At 36.9% G+C, this 19082-nt stretch overlaps 1 protein-coding gene and 1 long non-coding RNA gene across 2 annotated transcripts; one reads left to right on the forward strand and one right to left on the reverse strand.

The window, feature by feature from the left end:
* Window positions 1-21: 21 nt before the first annotated feature.
* Window positions 22-5417, reverse strand: eif4g2a (eukaryotic translation initiation factor 4, gamma 2a). The gene is made up of 21 exons (XM_055036914.1): window positions 5361-5417; window positions 5112-5170; window positions 4929-4985; window positions 4522-4647; window positions 4320-4422; window positions 4102-4233; window positions 3951-4017; window positions 3710-3861; window positions 3514-3624; window positions 3247-3429; window positions 2979-3117; window positions 2720-2883; window positions 2524-2631; window positions 2338-2442; window positions 2153-2248; window positions 1856-2071; window positions 1513-1771; window positions 1215-1419; window positions 930-1138; window positions 720-841; window positions 22-627 (listed from the first exon to the last, which is right to left on the reverse strand). Exons 1-21 carry the CDS (start codon window positions 5415-5417, stop codon window positions 562-564), a joined length of 2736 nt encoding a protein of 911 aa, XP_054892889.1. The 3' UTR covers window positions 22-561.
* A 471-nt stretch (window positions 5418-5888) lies between these two features.
* On the forward strand, window positions 5889-11420 carry LOC129364209 (uncharacterized). Its single transcript, XR_008606417.1, has 3 exons — window positions 5889-6130; window positions 10096-10155; window positions 10964-11420. It is a non-coding gene; the product is annotated as an uncharacterized LOC129364209 (long non-coding RNA).
* The last annotated feature ends 7662 nt before the right edge of the window (window positions 11421-19082 follow it).

Genomic DNA, 19082 nt, shown 5'->3' on the forward strand with positions numbered 1-19082 from the left:
CATACATTAAAAAGATCTTGATTTATTCAGTTAAATGTGAAGAGATCATAATGTGCAAGTAAGCTTGACCACAACTGTTCATTACAGATTAAGATTTTCTTTAGAAAATTTAAGCTAAATAAGGCCCTTAATTATTAAACTGAAGCAAATAATCAAGAATTACCATTGCAACAACTCATGATGTTAAGCAAAGTGCATCAAAACTCTGAATTACAAATGCAGATAAAACAAGAAAAGAATCTTGGTCTCTGTAAACAGTTTAAGGAAGTTGCACTCGTTACTCTGACTAGAAACAAAACGGTAACATAGCAGGTCAAACGATACGTTTTCCTTAATACACTGCCTACTCCTGATCCCAGGATGACTGAAATGCACCAACACTTGCTGCGAGACAAGATGAAAGCTCTAAGAAGTACATACAGCAAGATGAAGCCAGTCGGATTTGGCGAAGCATTTTGTGAATGAGTTGTAACAATTGCAACTAAACAAAAAAAGGACAAGGAAAAGGAAAAAAAAAATTAACTCATTGCTTTCTAATAACACGGCTTTGGCTGATCTCCCTCAGTAATCTTCATCCTCCGACTCTTCCTCTTCAGCCGTCTCCAGCCAGGTCAGCCATTGGTTCACCTGTGTCAAAAAGGAAAACATCAATCATTAGTTTAAAAAGAATTTAAAAAAAGATCTAAATGAATCAGGTGACAAGTTCTGGTTTAATTTACCTGAAATAAAGCTTTCCCCTTTCCAGGATACTCCTCTGTGATGTCTTCTTTCCATGAGAGGAAGGCTTCTTCTTCCACTATTTCCATGTCGTAAAGGTTCACGAAGTAGCGCAGTAACATGCCTGAAGCACGACGACAAAGGATTACAGAAAAAGCCTCAAAAAAAGCAACACTAAATCACTTTGGAGAAAACCAAAATCAAACACACACCTTTGGGGAAACTCTTGGTGTTACAGTGGACTTGCAGGGCATACAGCGCACTGACTTGCAGGTTAATGTGATCATGGAGGAACTTCTGCAGGACTGGCTTGAAGGAGAGCAACAGTTGCTTCTCCTCATCCAGCTGCTCCTTGCTGGGGGCTGCGAGCTGCTCCTCGTCGTCGTCTGGGTTGATCTCATAAGCAATGTACTGCAGAAGACTGGCAGACACGGCAAAATCCCTCAACTCGAGCTTTTAAGGACTGCTATTTTATCTGCAGAAGCTTTGTCCCTTACCTGGTCACAAGGATGTTGACAAAGCCCTTATCGGTGTGAAGTTTGGGCGAGATGTTGTCTTTGATCCACTTGTAGATGGACTGTGGTGACGGATCCACTTTAATCTGCTTCAGCAGCTCCTTCTCCAGTTTCATCAGTGGGAACAGAAAGCCAAGGCCTTTGCCCTCTAAAATCTCCAACATCCTATCCTTGTTCTGGTCAATTTCTGATAAAAAAAAATTTAAATAAAATGTCAGCTAGAACCAAATTACTTCAACTGTACATGTAAACAGAATGAGCGTAAACAGAACAAGCGTACCAGGTAGCATCTTTTGCATGTTGACCTTGCTCTGCTGGAACAGGTCGCCCAGCCAGTCTTTGTCCTTCAGCTTGACTGTCTGCTGCAGGCACAGCAGGAAGAGGGGGAAGTGGGTACCATTCTCCAGCTGATGAGCCAAGTCGTCAATGCTGACCAGATCGGCGATTACAGCTCGAGCAGCAAACTGGGCCAGGTAGGATTTCACCAGAGGGATTTCTTCCTCGATCTTAGGGCTCTGGTCCAGAACACGCAAGAAGGCCTGCAAAGATATCCAAAAAAAGTTTGGGTTAATTGACACTCAGCTGAACGATCGAGAATTTTCCGTTTATCAGAGGACACTCACTGGCAGAAGGCTTTCACGGCTGACGACTCCCTCTGTGGAGAGGGCATGGATCAGTTTGCTCGCGTTTTCCTTGTCTTCGTCGGACCGTTCGAGTGTGAACACGATCATCTTGTTCAGCATCTCAGATAAGAAGTAATTGGGCGCTTTCATCTCCTTCGCAGCATTTACAGCCTCCTCGATGTCTTTCCCATTCAGATAGTTTGTCATAAGTGTATCCTAAAAAGACAAAGGCAAGTTTTATCGAATGATGCAACACCTTACAGGAAGGAAGTCGAGCTTAAACCATGAGAAACTCACCGTCATTTTGTGCAACTCTTCCTTAGTCGGTGGAGCCTTTTTGATGGACTTTGCTGGCTTTTCCTGGATTGGAGGAGGATTATTTTTGAGGCCAAGCTGTAAAAATAAATAAATAAGTAAATTTAAAGTGCACCTTGCAACACTTTAAACACCATAGAAGCTTTATTTAAACAAAGGGAGGTTACCTGTCCGATTGGAGAACCAGTTTGAGGCATCAAAGTCATTTGTGGCTGCAGCTTTGGCACTTGGTTTTTATTCATGATGAAGGACTGAGCCGGCCTCAGACTGATCTATAAGACAAACACAAAGTGGTATAAACTTAACTCAGAGCTGAAATGTTTAGATTTTCTTGCCATCAAAAGAGTTACTACCTCATCAGCATTGAGTTTTCCTTTCTTGCTGAACCTTGGACCCACATCCTTTGACTGTACTTGTGCCGAGTGATTCTGTTTATGGCTGAAAACTGGTGAATTCTGCCCCTTTAAAGAAAAAAAAAAAGAAAATAGTTTTAGTTTAAGTACTAAACACTATAAGTGAGAATTAAACAAGGAAAGCTATGAGTCTTACCTGATTTGGCTTTATGAATGGCTTGCTTCCTGGTTCAAACTGAGGCTGGTGTGAAGCATTGCCATTTCCCATATGGCCATTGAATAGTGGGCTTGCACGATGACGACTCATGGTGGGGGAGTAGTGGTCTTGAATCACTCCTGGACCAGTTCCAATGCCAATCCCTGTTCAAAAGACAGACATTCAATTTTGCCTTCAGATGTTTTAACGACTCCAGAAAGTAGTAAAACTTCTATCAGGGTAAAAACGGCCAACATACCAGGCAGTTGTCCAAACATGTCAGCAAGCCCACCTAGAGGCTCTCTTTCAACTCTCCTTGATGGCAGGAAGGAGTTATGGTCTGTGAAGAAGTCATTCCTCATCACATCGTTGGATGGTGGAATGAATACACCCAAATCCTAAAAAGCAAAAAATATCTTGTTAGTTAAAAAAAAAAAAAAAAAAAAAAAAAAAAAAAAAAAAAAAAAAAAAAAAACTAAAATAATTTTAAAAAAGGCGCCAAGCTAATCACTGAAGCACTGTCTAACCTTTACGGCGTCCTGGCGGACTTGGTGAATGGTTTTTGGCGCGTTGTCCACATAAGCTTTGCGAGGAACCCAGTTGTTTTTTCGCAGCTCCACCATGTTCTGCAACAGGAAGCGAATCCTGGCTGGCAATTCCTTGTTGTTCATTAAGGATTGCATGCGTCCAAAGTACTGATCAATCAGGGACTGCAGAGAGAAATTGAAGAGTTTTCAATATAACATCGGACCAGACAACAGTAGTTATTGTTCGACCCATTTAAGTTTACACACCCTAGCTTTTGCATGATCAATTTTAGGTCCCACAGTTTTCATTATTTGACAGAGGCATTCCAAATCTTCACCCATATCCTTAAGTTGGACTCTCTTCTTCTTCTCCAAAAGCTTAAAACATTTTGAAGAGCACAAGTTAGATTCCTTACACATCAATCTCATTGTTACAAAAAACATGTATCATATTAAAACTTACTGTTTTAATACATCTGTGAAGAATGGATTCGTGGATAAGATTGAGTTTGCCAAGTTCACCGATGAATTTGATGTTACCCAGCATCTTGATCTTTGCAATAGCACGCTGTTCCTCCTCTTCAGAGGTGAGCGGGTTGTCATGTTTGTCAAAGACTACATAAAAAAAAGGATAGATATTTAGATGGAAAGAATGAGTTTTTAATATAGATATATATTTTTTAAATACAGTATGATTTACTCACCATCAACATTCTTGGCACGGTTTTCGAATTCATCTTGAAGTTTAGAGATCAGAAGCCTTCTAAAGGTCTGCAAACAAACAAGAAAAGAAAAATATAAGCTGACTCCAACACATCTAAGAGACTACAAATATGAATATTGCTTAAAACCTACAGTATTTTGCTTTTGAGTTGCTTGACTTTCTGCTGATGGGCCTTCAAAGTTTGGTGCATCCTCTGCCAGGCGAAGACATAGTTGTGCATAAAGCTGGCTGTACTTGGGTTCTTCAAGGGCCTTGTCGACAATCTTAAGAACATAAATACAATATATTACACATCATTGGTTCAGTGTGTCCACAAATAAAAATATGTACAAGGATAAAGGATCCTCACCAACAAGACGACTCCTTTTAGGACAAGTTTTGAATCCAAACCCACATTGAGGAGCTCCAGGCACAGTTTGTCAAACTTTTCAGGGGTCAGCTTATTAAGTATGCTGAGGAACAAAATATATTCATTAAAAAAAGCAAAAACATGAAGATATACTTTAGACAGATAGATTAAAACAACATTGAAAGTACAAGTGTTAACTTACCCTCTTACTTTCCTGAAGATTGCATCATTTTGTCCTTTCTCGCTGGAGGAATTGGCATCTCGTCTAGTGCTTCGTGAAGGAATCCATCTCTGAACGCCAGGACCTGGGGTTTTCCCCAGGAACTCGCTGTTACAAAAAAAACAACAAAAAAAACAGTGAGTGTAACAACGCAAATACAACAATGTCTAACTATTTTACTTTTGATGCACAGCCTGAAACTCATGTCCACATATCTAATGTTAGTAACAGATTTCAGAGAAACATTCCCATTTCCTGGCATAATATGAAAGGAAGACTCCTTAAGTGAAAAAGAAAAAAAAAACATGTACATGTTTCAATACTATTTTTAATTTTTATTTGAATCTAAACAAAATAACTCATGAGTATTAAGTAAGCAGAAAAGTTACCCGTTGCAGACAGTCTTGGGATAGTGCTGAGGTGCACCCCCACCTCCTCCCTCTACACTGTAAAAACAAAAGGGGAAAAAAATCCACTTTAACATCACAGAAAAGGATGGTTTTACATCCTTGGCGGTTTGAGCAGCAGAGAATCAGGACAAACAAGTGTGATGTCATATTAATGCCGAGTACCTGAAACGAGAAGGTCCCCCTGGTGCGACGACACTCTCCACTTTGGCGGCTTGGCAAAGAATTTTAGTAAAGAATTAAGCAAAGAGTAGGGCTGGAAAAACGACCTGGAGGCAGACAGAAAAGAAACACAAACAGCTTAACAAAGAGCCAGAAAGATAAGATAAGCGATCACACACGGAATCATTTTGTTTGTTACAACCAACAACAGAAATCTGTTCCTTCTTACCAGCAATTTAAACCGATTCTAACCGAGAAGTGGAGCATGTGAACGTCAACACGTGTAGGAGGCTGTAGGGAGGCTAGCATGCTAACTTAGCACGAAAGTGGAACAAAACAAGACCATGGCGTAATGTCATCCTATTTCTTCTCGGCATAAAGATCACGTCATCGTTAGCCAAGCCCTAAATACTTAGCAATACTGGCATACGTTGATTAAAAAAAACAAAAAAACATTTTTACTCGATCCACGCAGACCAGTTCACTTTAACCAAAGCAGGAAACGCTTTCAGCAACTTCCACAGAATCTTAATATAACTGGAGGAATGATTAACAAAATTTACGGTAACTCGTGTCACCGCCGAGTGCTGGAAATGACACGCTCCGAAAACGAGTAGTTTGACCTCCTTTTGTTCTTTAAACAACACGCGATTATCCAGATATCATTGGACGACTCGGGTTTTAGCGCTTTCAAAATTAAACGTTTTTATTTTTCACAAACCCTATTTGGGGAGTTTGCCAACATACCTAAACCCTTAATTTCACAACTATTTGCTTTGTTGTAAGTCATAAACATATTTCTGAACAAGAATTAGCCCAAAAGGGAAAGGGGAAAATTCCCCATCAGCTGGTTTTATGAGGTCTTTGTTCTAACACCGGAAGTCCAGACAGCGACATTTTGAGGAGGGATGAGGTGGGGAGATTCTCGAAGCTACAGCACAGCTAACGGCTAACAGGCCAACAACCATCCTCCGGTATCAACTATGTATTTCGGATTAAACGAACATTATCTCGTTATACATGTAAGTTCTAACTAAATAAGAAGACACGGTGAAGTTTTCTCACTCTTCCGTGAACTACATAACCTCGACTAACTTCCTTCTGGAGGCGTCGGTTAGCTAACGTAAAGCCGAGCAAGGAAAACAGAGACGGAACTTACCTTTACTAAAGGAACGTCAGCGTAAGTGTTGTCTGGTTGACCAAAAGATAGAAAATAAAGACAAATTAAAAGCAAGTACTCAAAAAAAAAAAAAAAAAGATCGTTTGGCCGGTCGGTTTCGTAAGTGTAACAATCGGGAAACCAACAAGCTCAGACGAGACTACGGGGGAAGGGATGAACCGCTGACTGCTCCCGTACGTCACGCGGAGGATGCTTTTTGTACGCTACCTGAAACGTCATCGTCCCGAGCGTCGTCACGTTCAGTAATGTCCTGAACATTTCGCAACACGTTCCTCCTTCAGGTTTTGTCTTATCAGTCTTCGGATTTCCACCCCAGATATTGGAATGAAGCAATCATTTCTGGTGAACAATGCAAAAATAGCAACAATATCGGCGTTCTTACTGTTCCAATTTCTATAGGTGCATAGTCTATGTGTGTATATGTGGGCATAGGCGTGACAGGATGTACAAAAATAAGCACGACACAGGTGAAGCGTTCAGCTGATTCCAAATGCTGCAGAAGCGAGGAAAGATCATATTTATCTAAACTCAGAAGAACAAGCAAGAAAATCTTTGTTTCGGCCATTACTATTTTTTATTTTATTGTATTTTATTTTTTAAATTTTCTTTATTTAACCAGGTAAACCCCGTTGACATCTGGATCTAATTTTCAAGAGGGACCTTGGCAGAAGTCTGCAATACTTCTGCCAAGGTTAGAAAATAAGCAACTTGGTTAGAAAATAAAACCAATTAATACATCATTCTGCAGTGATGAGGTCTTTTTCAAATTGTCGTAGTTTGTGTATAACAATTTATACAATTTCAAAATTGCAAGAAAAAGCCCATAGTTGGTTGGGTTGCAGAGCTGAACATGTGAGTTTAGCCCATGAAAAAAATTGCCAGATCCCCTGCCAATTGTGAATAAATCATTATTTATTGTAATTAATGTTTGAAGCTGAAGAAACAACCCTTTGTGCGAATTTAACAATTTACTTATATGACAAACACAGGCCTCAGTGTTGCATAGGAGAACCATACACAACCACTTACCTCCTCCTCAGCCTGGTCTCAAGCTTGATCACACACTGCTGTGGGATGACATCCTCTGTTCCACCCATCTTCAGTCAACTTTAGCAAATATTTTTAAGAATACAACCTACAGTTTTAGCTTCCTGTCCTTCAAATAGGTGCCTTTTCTATACAACTGTGGCAGCATTTAAGGGGAACTAAACCAACTTTCCATTGTTAGAAGACTTCTGTATATATTTTTTTTACTTTAAAGAAATAATCAACTAAAAACTAATGTTGTTACTTTTTGTAACATGAAACTTTTAAAGACATTCAATTAAAAAACTCATAGTTCTGTGTTTTCCTGATAGGCTATGTTAGTACTTGTGTTTCTTGGAATTTCTAAAAATAGATAGCCTTAGGTTTTAGGCACCTTGGCTGCTTACTGTTTCTTCTTGAGGCAGACAGTTTACTGGCAGTAAATGTTCCTTTTGATAAAGTTCATAGATAAAACTGCTTTAACTTTTTCTATAGTGATGTTTTTAGTCTTCAGAAGTGCGCAGACATCTTTCAATAGCTCTATCTGCCATTTTCTTTGCTCTCTGTTTATATATTATTTAAGTTTTGCTATTTACGAAGTTTCTTCTCATTCTTTATTTTCTTGTAGACTATACACCCTATTATGCTCACAACACACACCCAGCCAAATCACATGGCTGCTCATCCTTGACTATGTTCTTGCTGATCCTTTTTCCTATTTCATCTCTCTTTTTGCCCCAGGCTTGTTCAGTATGCCAGACAGCTGTGAGAAGACTGAATGCAATATGCTGGCCTCTTTGAATCAATTTCCTTTATCCGACCTAATGTCACTGTCCTGCATTGTAATATGACGAGTGGAACCGGTTTGGAAGTGTATTTGAATCTGTTCTTGACGGAACAATACTGAATTTCATTGAATGGAAAACAATTTGATTGAATGTTTTTGGCCTGTTTTGGATTTTGTATATGGTTCTCATATTTAAACATCACACAATGTAAGTCAGATAAATACAATAACTGATTTTCTGTCAAATGCATAAGTAGTTTCTTATTTTATTTCAAAAAATGTTAACAGTCCAAATAAAGTCAATCACAAGATTTCACTACTTGTGCAGATTTAACATTTTACTTTAAAAACAAATCACAAGGAATATGTTCTGCACTAATTTATTTTCTTCTAAATGTTTTTAATACCTTTAATAAAAAAGAACTGACAATGTGATTTTACTTGCCAAAAATAATTTATGGTATTTACTGTGTTATATTTGTAGCGTCACTTAAAAGGATTTCCAGATGTCTGTTCTTACCTCAGCATTTTCAGTTCTCATTAACTACTGTTTTGTTGCCTCCTTCATGCATTAGTTCTTATCATTTAAGAACTAAATATTTTTATTAGTTTATTAGCTGGATAAATATTTTTATTCAGTTGCACCGGATAAAAATTGAAAACTAGACATATGGGTTTGGTTCTACGGTTGGAGAGGCATGACTGCACAAACTGTTGTAAAATGTTGTTTTTACAACATGAACTAAACACATAGGAAAATTAGCTTCACTAGTTGCAAAAGTTATTTTTATGGAATTAAAAAAATTATACCTATATTTAGTTTATGTTTTTTAAAGTGTCTTACTTTAGATCATCTTCCCCACAATCACATTAAAACACTGAAATTCTGTTCCTTTAATTTGGCACACCATCCCTTTGAAAGCTTTATAGTCACAGGCTTTATAAACTATGTTTGAAACAGAATATACAAACTTGGTTATTTGTTAAGGATTTTTATGTGTCCTATAGAATAAATTTGGTCGATAAGAATATAATCCGAGACTCCTTTTCCTTCCGCAGAGCTTTCTATAAAAGCTTCACACCCAATCAGGTTAAAACTGTCTTGCCAGTTATCTGTCTTATTTGTTAGATATGTTTCTCTATGGACAAGTAGTCTGATTCATAATACCTCCAGTATATTGCGTGTTTTATTGGTTGAATGATAGTGTCTTCCTGTTCACATAAATCTGGCAGGACGAGTCACTTCTTGCCAATGAGGCGAGATTAGACTGGCTCAGGTTACTCTCTGCTATAAGAGCATGTTAATTTTTGCTGCTACTATGACAAAAAACACAGTTAACAAATAACTAATATATTAATGTTAAATAATATTTATTTTTTTGTTGGCTGTATACTTTTAGACAATAATCAGCCATCTGGGTGAGCTGGTGCTTTGACTCACAATGTGGGTTGACCTGGATGTCTAGTCTGTCTGCGAGGTTTGCATTAACAGTGTGTTTTTTATGCATAATACCCACATGTTTCAAGCACATACAGAACTGGAATTATGTTTTTTCATGGTTAAACCATTGCTTTCAAACCTGTTTACTTTGTCACACTTTGAAGTCGTCTTTTTTGTTCCCTGTTGTCTCATATTTCTGTTTATGGGTGGACGTCTATGTAAAGGTTTTAGTATTTCTGCTTTCATAGAGTCGCCTATAAGTGTGTTATTAACACACTAATAAAATCCAGCTGACAGGGAGTGATTAAAAAGCCTGTTTGAGATTTATTTATTCAGTCATCTGTGTTGTACCTAGCTGTACTTTCTGAGAAAGGTACCACTGTGAATACCTGTCTTTTTTCAGGTATTCACAGTGACGCTCGCTCATTATGGACTGCATCACTCACAGAGACGCATGTCTCAGCGTGTTTATTTGATCATTTTCCTCCAACAGCCAACAATTCATTCAACGTCTGTCTTCACATTCTCTGTTTGATTTTTTTCACCCCTGCAGAGCTTCAATCATTCATCAAAAGCCAAATGAAGCCAGTTGTCTCACAGTAAACAGTCCAAGGTAATTAAGCCCAATGTGCCAGTAAAAGATAACAACATAGTTTTTCTGTAAAAAACTCCTGTTCCTGTCAGAGCATCTTACTAACATATTACTGGTTTAGATTGATTCTCTTTGATCGGAACTTCACTTTTGTACTGATGTAGGTTAAATCTTGTTTGAACTTTTGATCAAATGTAAACAGAGGCTGAATTCAAACTTTATAATTCACAATTTGAAGTGCATCATTAACTGAACTGATATTGTATCTACATGCAACAAACTAGAAAAGTAAGTAAGTAATCTCTTTACTTAAAAAAGTTATAAATTTGAATGTTTATCTTTTACATTGTCATCTACATTAGATATACATGAGATGTACCTCATAAAACATATGAATATCATATGACAAATGAATCTCATGTTGTGTTTTTGATTTGGACAAATCCAGAGAAGTTAAAACTAATTCTGCATATACAAACCTACTGCACAAGAAAACCTAAATTAAAATAAAACTTAAATAAAGATTACATTACATGATTCAATTATATACTAATTTAACTTCTGCACATTTAAAATACAAAAAGAAATTCAAGTTTCTTCATGGTTTGCAAAACAGTAAAAATAAATATAATGTAAAAGTTTAAAACTTAAAATACAACAAATAGAAGCATATGAGCAAAAAAACAAAACAAAAACAAAACAGTAACAATAATTTTCTTCAACTCCAGTCAAAAGCCAAAAAAGAAAATTAGTTAGTAACAGTGTGAAATGTCATTTTCCAGCGTCTTCCATCATTCACTATATGAATCTAACCTTTTTCTGCTGTCAGGCTGTGAAGAACATCCTACCAGTGTGCGATGAAACCCTGAAGGACGAGATGAAACTTGTTCCAGCTCTTTGAAGCCCATGCAGGATGTTTTCTTTGTTTCCTTCTCACAAGTCTAGACTCAACATTTTTTGCTCTTAGCTCAACACACAAGTTCCAGATTTTTTACATCTTGAACTATCATTCATAATTAATGTTGGATTCACTTCAAGGAAATATTAAATTTGTACTTCTAAGAAATGTATGTTTTTATTTGAACATAATGTTCTGATGTTTTGCTAAATTAAACATCAAAGAAACAGACTATATCTATAATTCCAATGCTAACTAATGCTTTCTATGTTAGACAATAGTTTTGTCTTGAAATTTTGACACCCATAATTGGCTGCAAAATACTGCAAATGTACAGTTAAGTAAAATTACTGTACAAAATTTTAATATCATATTGTAGAACACAATTTTTTTCTGAAAGGTCTGTGCAAATTTTTTTATCATACCTTGCACTGGTATGATGAATTATATTATAATTTACTGTAATGAAAAAACCCTTCTCAAATTGGTGAAAATCACAATTTCTAAATGAAATGTGCCTCAAGCAACTTGTTTGTATGTGCCAATGTTTTACAGTAAAAGTCTTATTTTCATGTAGCCTTGATTTTTACAGATTTTATGATTACTTTTTACATGACTTAGATGATGACGATCAACAAATATCACATGTAAATAAAATCAATAGTTTTCAAATGATGGTTTAATTTTTTTCAAAGAGGAAAAAGCTGTTTAAATCCACATTATGTAAAAAGCAATTGTCTCCTTGGTTAATAATCGATTAACTATTACTCTCTGAGCTAATTTTTCCCAGCCATACCCAGGCTGATTACTGCCTTTCTACACATCAACAAATCAGGCACTGATTGTAAGAAATACAATAGTTGAGAAATAAAGTCACTGGGATCAGTTAAGAGGCCATTTCTTCAAGCTGTGGGACTTCACCAAACCCAAGTAAGTATCATTATACACAAATATAGAAAATATTAGAGAACCTTTACCGAAATAGCTGGTGTACCAGTGTTACCAATATTCAAGAGTGAATCAGTGCCACAATAGAAGCACGGGATTCTTCACTTAGTCAAAGTTCATGATTCAATAATAAAAAAAGAGGTTCAACAAAATTCAAGGACAAAACCACCAATGACCAAGAATTACATGAAGACCCATCTTATATTTGCTAAAATAAAATCTGCAAGATTGTTGGAAAAGGTTGTTATGGGCTGATAAGACAAGAGCAGAATTTTTTTAGAAGGTGTGAATCCTGTTACATCATGGAGTCAAACAATGTTCGTCTCTTCAACATCAGGGAGCAGTTTACTCTATTTTAACTCTGAATGGCTAAATAAACACAAAATGCAAGTTTCGGAAGCGGCCTGGTTAAAATCAGGCCATTTCCTATTGAGTATCTCAGTAGGATTTCAACAACATTGAAATCCTACTGAGATACAGTCTGATAATCACGAGAAATCCTCCAATATGTCCACAAATACTTTTGAAAAGAAGAGTTGACCAAAACTCCTCACTCCTCAAAAAAGAAAACCTCATTGTCAGTTGTTGCATAAGGTTTAAGGGTCTAATACTTTTTCACCTGGGGCAAGAAATTATTTATTAGACTATTATTATTGTCTAATAAGTAATGGCATGAAACATACAAATGTGACAAAAATGAAGAGGGTGTGTAATGGTTAATTGTTTTTACAGGACTCTATGTGCTCTATGCTTTTGTGCAAGTTCAAAACTGAGCTGCGGCATTCTGAACAGTTTGTTCTGGGCCAGTGAGTCTGAGCCAGACAAACCAAACCAGCTGATAAAAACACAAGAATTTTTTACATTGTCTTTAAAAAAATCAAGAAGCTTTTTTTTTTTTTTTTTTTACAATTCTAGGCTAACTTTCAGCGTTGACTCTAATCTGTCTATACAGCCTTCAAGAACACTCAAAGACAGTTCAGTTTAAGAACTTTGTCTAAAGTAATTTAGACAGTTCCCTATAATGCTTTTAATGGGATATGACTGTTAAATCTTTTTTAGCAACAATTTCTGATGATGTTTCTGTTAGGGAAGCAGGACCTAAACCAAACATCCAGACTACAGAATATGCAGCTAATCTGTAGTGATGTGTGGAATGTCGCCAAATTCCTTAGAGTGATTTATGCTTTTAACTCTAGGGAAACTTGGTAATTTCTCTGAGCATGTTTAAAGCAGACATGTCCCCATTGTGTCATTACAACTGCTAAACCGATGTCAGAAATGGGTGATCCATTTGAGTCATTAGAGCAGAACATAATGAGCACTACAGGCTGGAAAACTGAGAAATGACAGATTTTGAAACAACCCCAAATTCTTAGTTTGATATGGCAACCAGGAGACAAATGAAAAGCTAAGGCAGATATATAAATTGCCATGCTTGTTTCTAGAGGGATACCAGTAGTTTCAAAAAGTGATGAAACATGTTTTAAATCGGCCTGAGGGAGGAAGAGCTGGAGAACGAGTCAGCTGTTTTTTTCCAAAAAGGCAATGAGCTTTGATGGAATGAAGATGAAAATAACTCTTGTGAAAGACAAAGTGCTTCATTCACAAGCTGGGGGCAAGTCAGAGCTCCAACCAGATTTACTTCCATACATTGCAGGAGTCTTGCGCTTTCTCTCCTTGGGCTACATTTAAGACAGCTAACCCAAATACAGGGTGATGCATGTCTATTTAATCTAAGCTTATTCAGACAAAAGTCAAATATGCCAAGTAAATAAAGTTAGTCAAACTAAAACCAACCTCTTGAAAAAATCTTCCTCAATAATTTCTGAGGTTTTCCAAAGGTCTGTCAATTTTTTTGTGTGCTTCAACTCATTGCCCCTCGAGTGCTTGTGTCTAACCAGGAAAGTGTGTTTTTACTCTTAAACAATAAAGGGAAGTGAACAAACAGAGGACAATATATGTTGTGTGTCAGGTCTAAAAAAACAATGTACATCACATGAGCTATGTATGAAATAGGAAAACAGCCCAGGAAAAATCTACTACGTGACCAAGGAGATCAATCATCAATCAGGTGATGATCAACTATTTGCCAAGTTTTCAGCCATTAGCTCTTTGTTGTTGCTGCTGCGATGCTGTTTTATGTGTCTGATTGTGTTATCTTTGGGATTTGTCATAGAAATTGAAACAAACTGTTTGCAATCAGAGGTGGACCGTAACAAGTTATATTTAATATGCTACATTTATTTGAGTAGCCGTTTGAAAAAAACAAAACAAAAAAACTGCTACTGTAAGTATTGGTTTCAAAAGTTTTCTGTTTAGAAAAACTCAGATCTACAAATTTATTTCTTCTGCCCCAATTTGTTATTTTGAAATAATGTGATGTATTTTTAGGCATTTTTCAGTACCTAAGAAGCCTTTTTACTGAATACATATTCATCTGATAATGGTCAGGAAGGACAATGAAAATATCAGAAAAACATTCAACCTCCAGAAACCCTCAGAGTAAGTCTGCTTCCAGGGAGCAAAATATAAAGACATATGGTATCCTGATTTCACACAGTAGCTAATATTTATAATTTTTTACAGCTAAGCTGAGAAATAAAACAAATCTGATCTACATGAAGGAAATTGAATTTAAATAATAATAATAATGTTTTTCCCAGCAGGTGGCGCTAGAGTCCTATCATGGTACTTTTATTTGCCTTGCTGATCTGTTGCATTAAAAAGGTAATTACAGAGCGATAAACTGAATGCTTCTTTTATTTTGACAGCTGTGCACAGGGAATTTTGTGGCTCTGATATGACAAGTCCATAAAAAGAAACAAAGTTGTTCCCTTTGTATTTTTAGAATCTCTTCAAACTGCACAGCGGAAAACAATCATAAAACACTATTGTTGATCATGTGAGGCACCTTGAACTCATTGTTTTGTCTATTATGCTCAAATACACAAGCTCCTGTTTAGTCCTTTGTTTTTCAAACCATCTTCTGAGAGACAGTGGTTCTCATGACATCAGTTACATTTAACTCACAAATACAGATCTGTAAAAACATTCTACATACAGCCAGCTAAGCCGCAGAGAGGTGTAATTAATTTCTTTCATGCTTTCTGTTCTCCAATTTTTCATAGCTGACATTTTGTAGCTTGTCATGGCAGTAGAGGCACAGCAGAGGTGTAATTAATAATGATAAAAATGTCAGCATCCCATGTGAGTGAGCTAGTGAGACTTTTTTTTCCTACTATGCAGTCTTACTCACTGTCAATGCTCTGAGGGTCTGCAGCTGAGACGTCATTAACAAAATATACTTCAGCTGCACTTTTTCATGCCACATCAAGTCAAAATGTTGGCTCTGGAAAAGGTCACCAGCAGGGCTTTTTTATGCGCTCGGTTATGTTTGTGTTTGCTGTTGGGTCGTCATCTTACCTCTTTTCAATTTAGAAGCATGTATGGCGTTCTGTGCTGCAGCTCATATTGATTCCATATAAATAACTAAAGACCAAGCGCTCAAACATTTCTTGAGAGGTGAAGTTGAGTAAAGCATAGTGTTCGATTAAATGAGAACATGTGAAAGCACTGCTTTTAATTCTGGTCTAACTTCAGACCTTAATCTTGTATCAGCCTCATAATTTTGTCAAACTGGTTCTTCCATCGCTCACATAAGGGCCTAATGAACATGCCTAACACCTAATTGCAAACGGAAGGTGTTAGTGAGGATTGATTTTTGTCTGCAAACTATAAATTGATTCAACAGATGGTGTCGTACTTTGCAAAAGTCACCCTTCATTTCTTTATGTCTTGCTTTCAAGGAGCCAGATGTTCTAGTAATCTTTTATATTAGTCTTTGAAAATAGTTTTGCAGCGTTTTCCTTTAACTTTGGCTGCTATCTTATTAAATTTTACTCCATTTCCCAGCCATTTTCAGACAAGTACATATCTGTTTATTTTTTCTGACTGTTATAGTCGAATTTGGTTGAACCTTTGCAAATCATAGCCTCAGTTTTCTGTTCTTATTTGGATGGAGTTGAATCCAGTTTGGTCTCGTACTGCTGTAGACTATCTGTATCATGACTTGATGTATTGTGCATTCAGAGAAAGGGTTGGACAAAATCTTGTTGCAACAAGTAAATATTTGAGCTACTTATGTGTTTCTACAATCTAATCAGTACAATTTCTTTTAATCTCACAATCGACAATCATCACTGCTGCATAATACATATTTGCTCCTTTTTGCACACCTTATAATGTTTTTATGTGTGAAAATCCAAGTTGATCATCAGTTTCTGAAATATTGACATCTGCCTTTTTACACCGGCATAAAGATCCCTTTTTTTTTTATCCACTGTGAAGTTACTTTGAAATTCAGCAACTCTTCTTCTTCACGTCCAGATGGCTAAATACACTCACTTTCTGTTGCGTGTTTGGTTGAATCACGATCAGTTCAATAAAGAATAATGTGGCATATTAGCACCAAACGCGTCATTTAAAAAAAAAACTGTTGTGTGAAAACTCTCCAGATGAGAAAGACTCATCTCTCGGGTCCTATAACAGGCTGTACTGTTTTTTTCTTTGAACTGAATTACTGATTACAGGTTCTGATATGTTCTGTTTAGTCTTCAGCTTAGCAAATTTATCTTTTTGCTTTTTAAAAAAAGGATGAGCTGCACAACATGCTGTAATGGCCAGATATAAGGACTAAGCAGAGATACTTGAAAAAGCAGCTGAAGTCCAAAGATAAGATTAAAAAGCCCTTCAAAAAATCTGAAGAACCCTCGATCCAAATCACTTTAAAAGATTGTAAGAAAGTCCGCTCCCTGAAAGTAAATTATAAATAATTGAGGAATGAATCAAGCTGTGTGCACAGTATAGTATGTGTTGCTTTTTTACACAAAGTTAAAATATTTATTATTTGAATTACAAGTAGCACAACAGCTAAAGTTTAGGTTATTCTCAAAATGGATTATTTTCATTTATTTTGCCTTTGATGCTGTAGATGTGAGGTAGAATGACAGAAAAAAAAAACTCATCTAAGTGCAAGGGGACACATTTTCCTACATTTTTTACCTGTTTTAATATTCACTCTTAACCTCACATAATGGGCAGATTTAGATGAGCACATCCTGAAGAGAAACACTTATTGCGGCTCTGTACTTACAAAGCTAAAAGGATCTACAAGTTTAGAAGTCATACATTAAGGAATCAGGACAGCAGGGTAAAAATCCTCTGTGGAATGCAAAATTAATTGACTCAACTCTCAGCATACTGAACATGAATCACATTAATAACAACTACGTCCTGTCTGAATTATTCATGTGTACTGGCCTATTGAATCCCCTTTCCCATGATCCCCCCCACCTGCCACCATACGGCACAGCATATATTGTAGTAACCTCTATCTCTACTATCCCAAGCTGTTTTTTTTAATTTGTCACTGTTTTCATTCATCCTGGCTTGTCTCACATTTTATGACATTAGGCTCTCCTTGCTTGTCATCTAATTGGCTCTTATTTATAACCAATGGAGTGGCCTGTACAGAGCAGAGACGGTGTGTAGCAATGGAAACTAACACATACAGCGACTGGAACGTGTTCAACCCGAATGAGTGCTTTGTATTCTCAGATTTTGCAGAAGTGAAGCTGTGGTGGCTCTCCGGAGCCAAAATGTGCTGGTCGTAAGGGACTGTGTGAGCCATCAGTGACAATCCCCTGGTCGGTTTCCAGCTCCAATTACATTCAGGCCTGCATTCCACCAGGCCAGTGGTGTTATCAGGAGCTTTGTCGAGAAGGAAACATTCACTGGACAATAGTTAAAGGCATGGCTCTGAAATAAAAAAGTGATAATCAGAAGAAGAAAAGATGAAAAAAAACCATGTCTGATTGAACCACAAATTCTGCTGTTTATCCTCATTAAGCTTTTGACCTTATGACTCAAAATACCTCCCCAAAAAATAAAAATTAAGATTTTGGATTGGTTTACTTAAAGCCCGTACTTAAATCCAACTAAGATGCTGTGAGGTAGCCTAAATAGATATTTCCCGCCCCAAGTCCTTTAACGTGGCTATTTTACAACAACTCTGTAAAAAAGCTTGTGCCAGGATTTCTCTACAGTGAAACAAAACTCTCTTTGCCAGGTATTGCAAACACTTGTTGCTACAAAGAATGATAAAACTATGACCAGGGCAATCACTTGTTCACAGCCATGATGTGCGCAGGAGCTAATAAAGACTGTATCAGCAAATGTTAATTTTAAAACAATTAACTGAAGCTCATAAGATATCATCATAACTATTATCTCATAAAAAAGAAAGTAGTATTAGCTTTATCTCTGCAGAGTTCTGTCTCTTGTTATTCATAAGAAGAGGATTATGGTATGAAAGTGATCGTTCTTGTGTTATACCCACATGTTTCTGTATCAGGTGGGGATGATCTGTGACACTAAATCAAACCCAGCAGGTATATCTCTTTTTGCTGGACTTTCCTTGATGTGACATAATCTGCTTGGATCCCTGCCTCTGTCTATTGATGCATTGATTTTAAACATGCTTTCTAAAAGCTTGTTTTAAAAAAAGGCTTTGTGTTTTAAAACTCAAAGGTATTTACTTGACTAACTTGTCTGTCATAAGATATCACACAAATATGTTTAAAGAACAGCCTCTCTCATCTTTTTTTAGATGTTTATTGGGGCCTGCCCGTAGCAATGCATAAAGAGACCAGTGACTGACTTGCAAAGTCACTGCACTTGCAAAGCAAGTGAGTCACTGCTTCCATGCATAGAATGGCAGGCACCTTTTGTTCTACACACACTAGAATATCTATATATAATTGGGGCCTGCCCATAGCAATGCATAAGCATTAACATTAGCCCAAACATTAGCATTTCACTGCCCCCCACTTGTGCACTGCCGTGCAATAAGATTAGCCTGCATTATAATTTTCTCTCAGGTTAGGGCATTAGCCTTTGACCTTAAATAAGCTTTTAGCTATTTTTCCTACTTGTTAGCAATTTTTAGTATACTGAATGGAGTAAGTCAATTACAGACAACATGCTAGCGATGCCCCACATTCTACTGCAAGTATTCACGCTAACATTAGCATTTTGGCTAATT

The sequence above is a fragment of the Poeciliopsis prolifica genome, unplaced genomic scaffold (assembly GCF_027474105.1).
Source record: "Poeciliopsis prolifica strain line A6 unplaced genomic scaffold, Auburn_PproV2 SCAFFOLD011, whole genome shotgun sequence".
Lineage (NCBI taxonomy): Eukaryota > Metazoa > Chordata > Actinopteri > Cyprinodontiformes > Poeciliidae > Poeciliopsis > Poeciliopsis prolifica.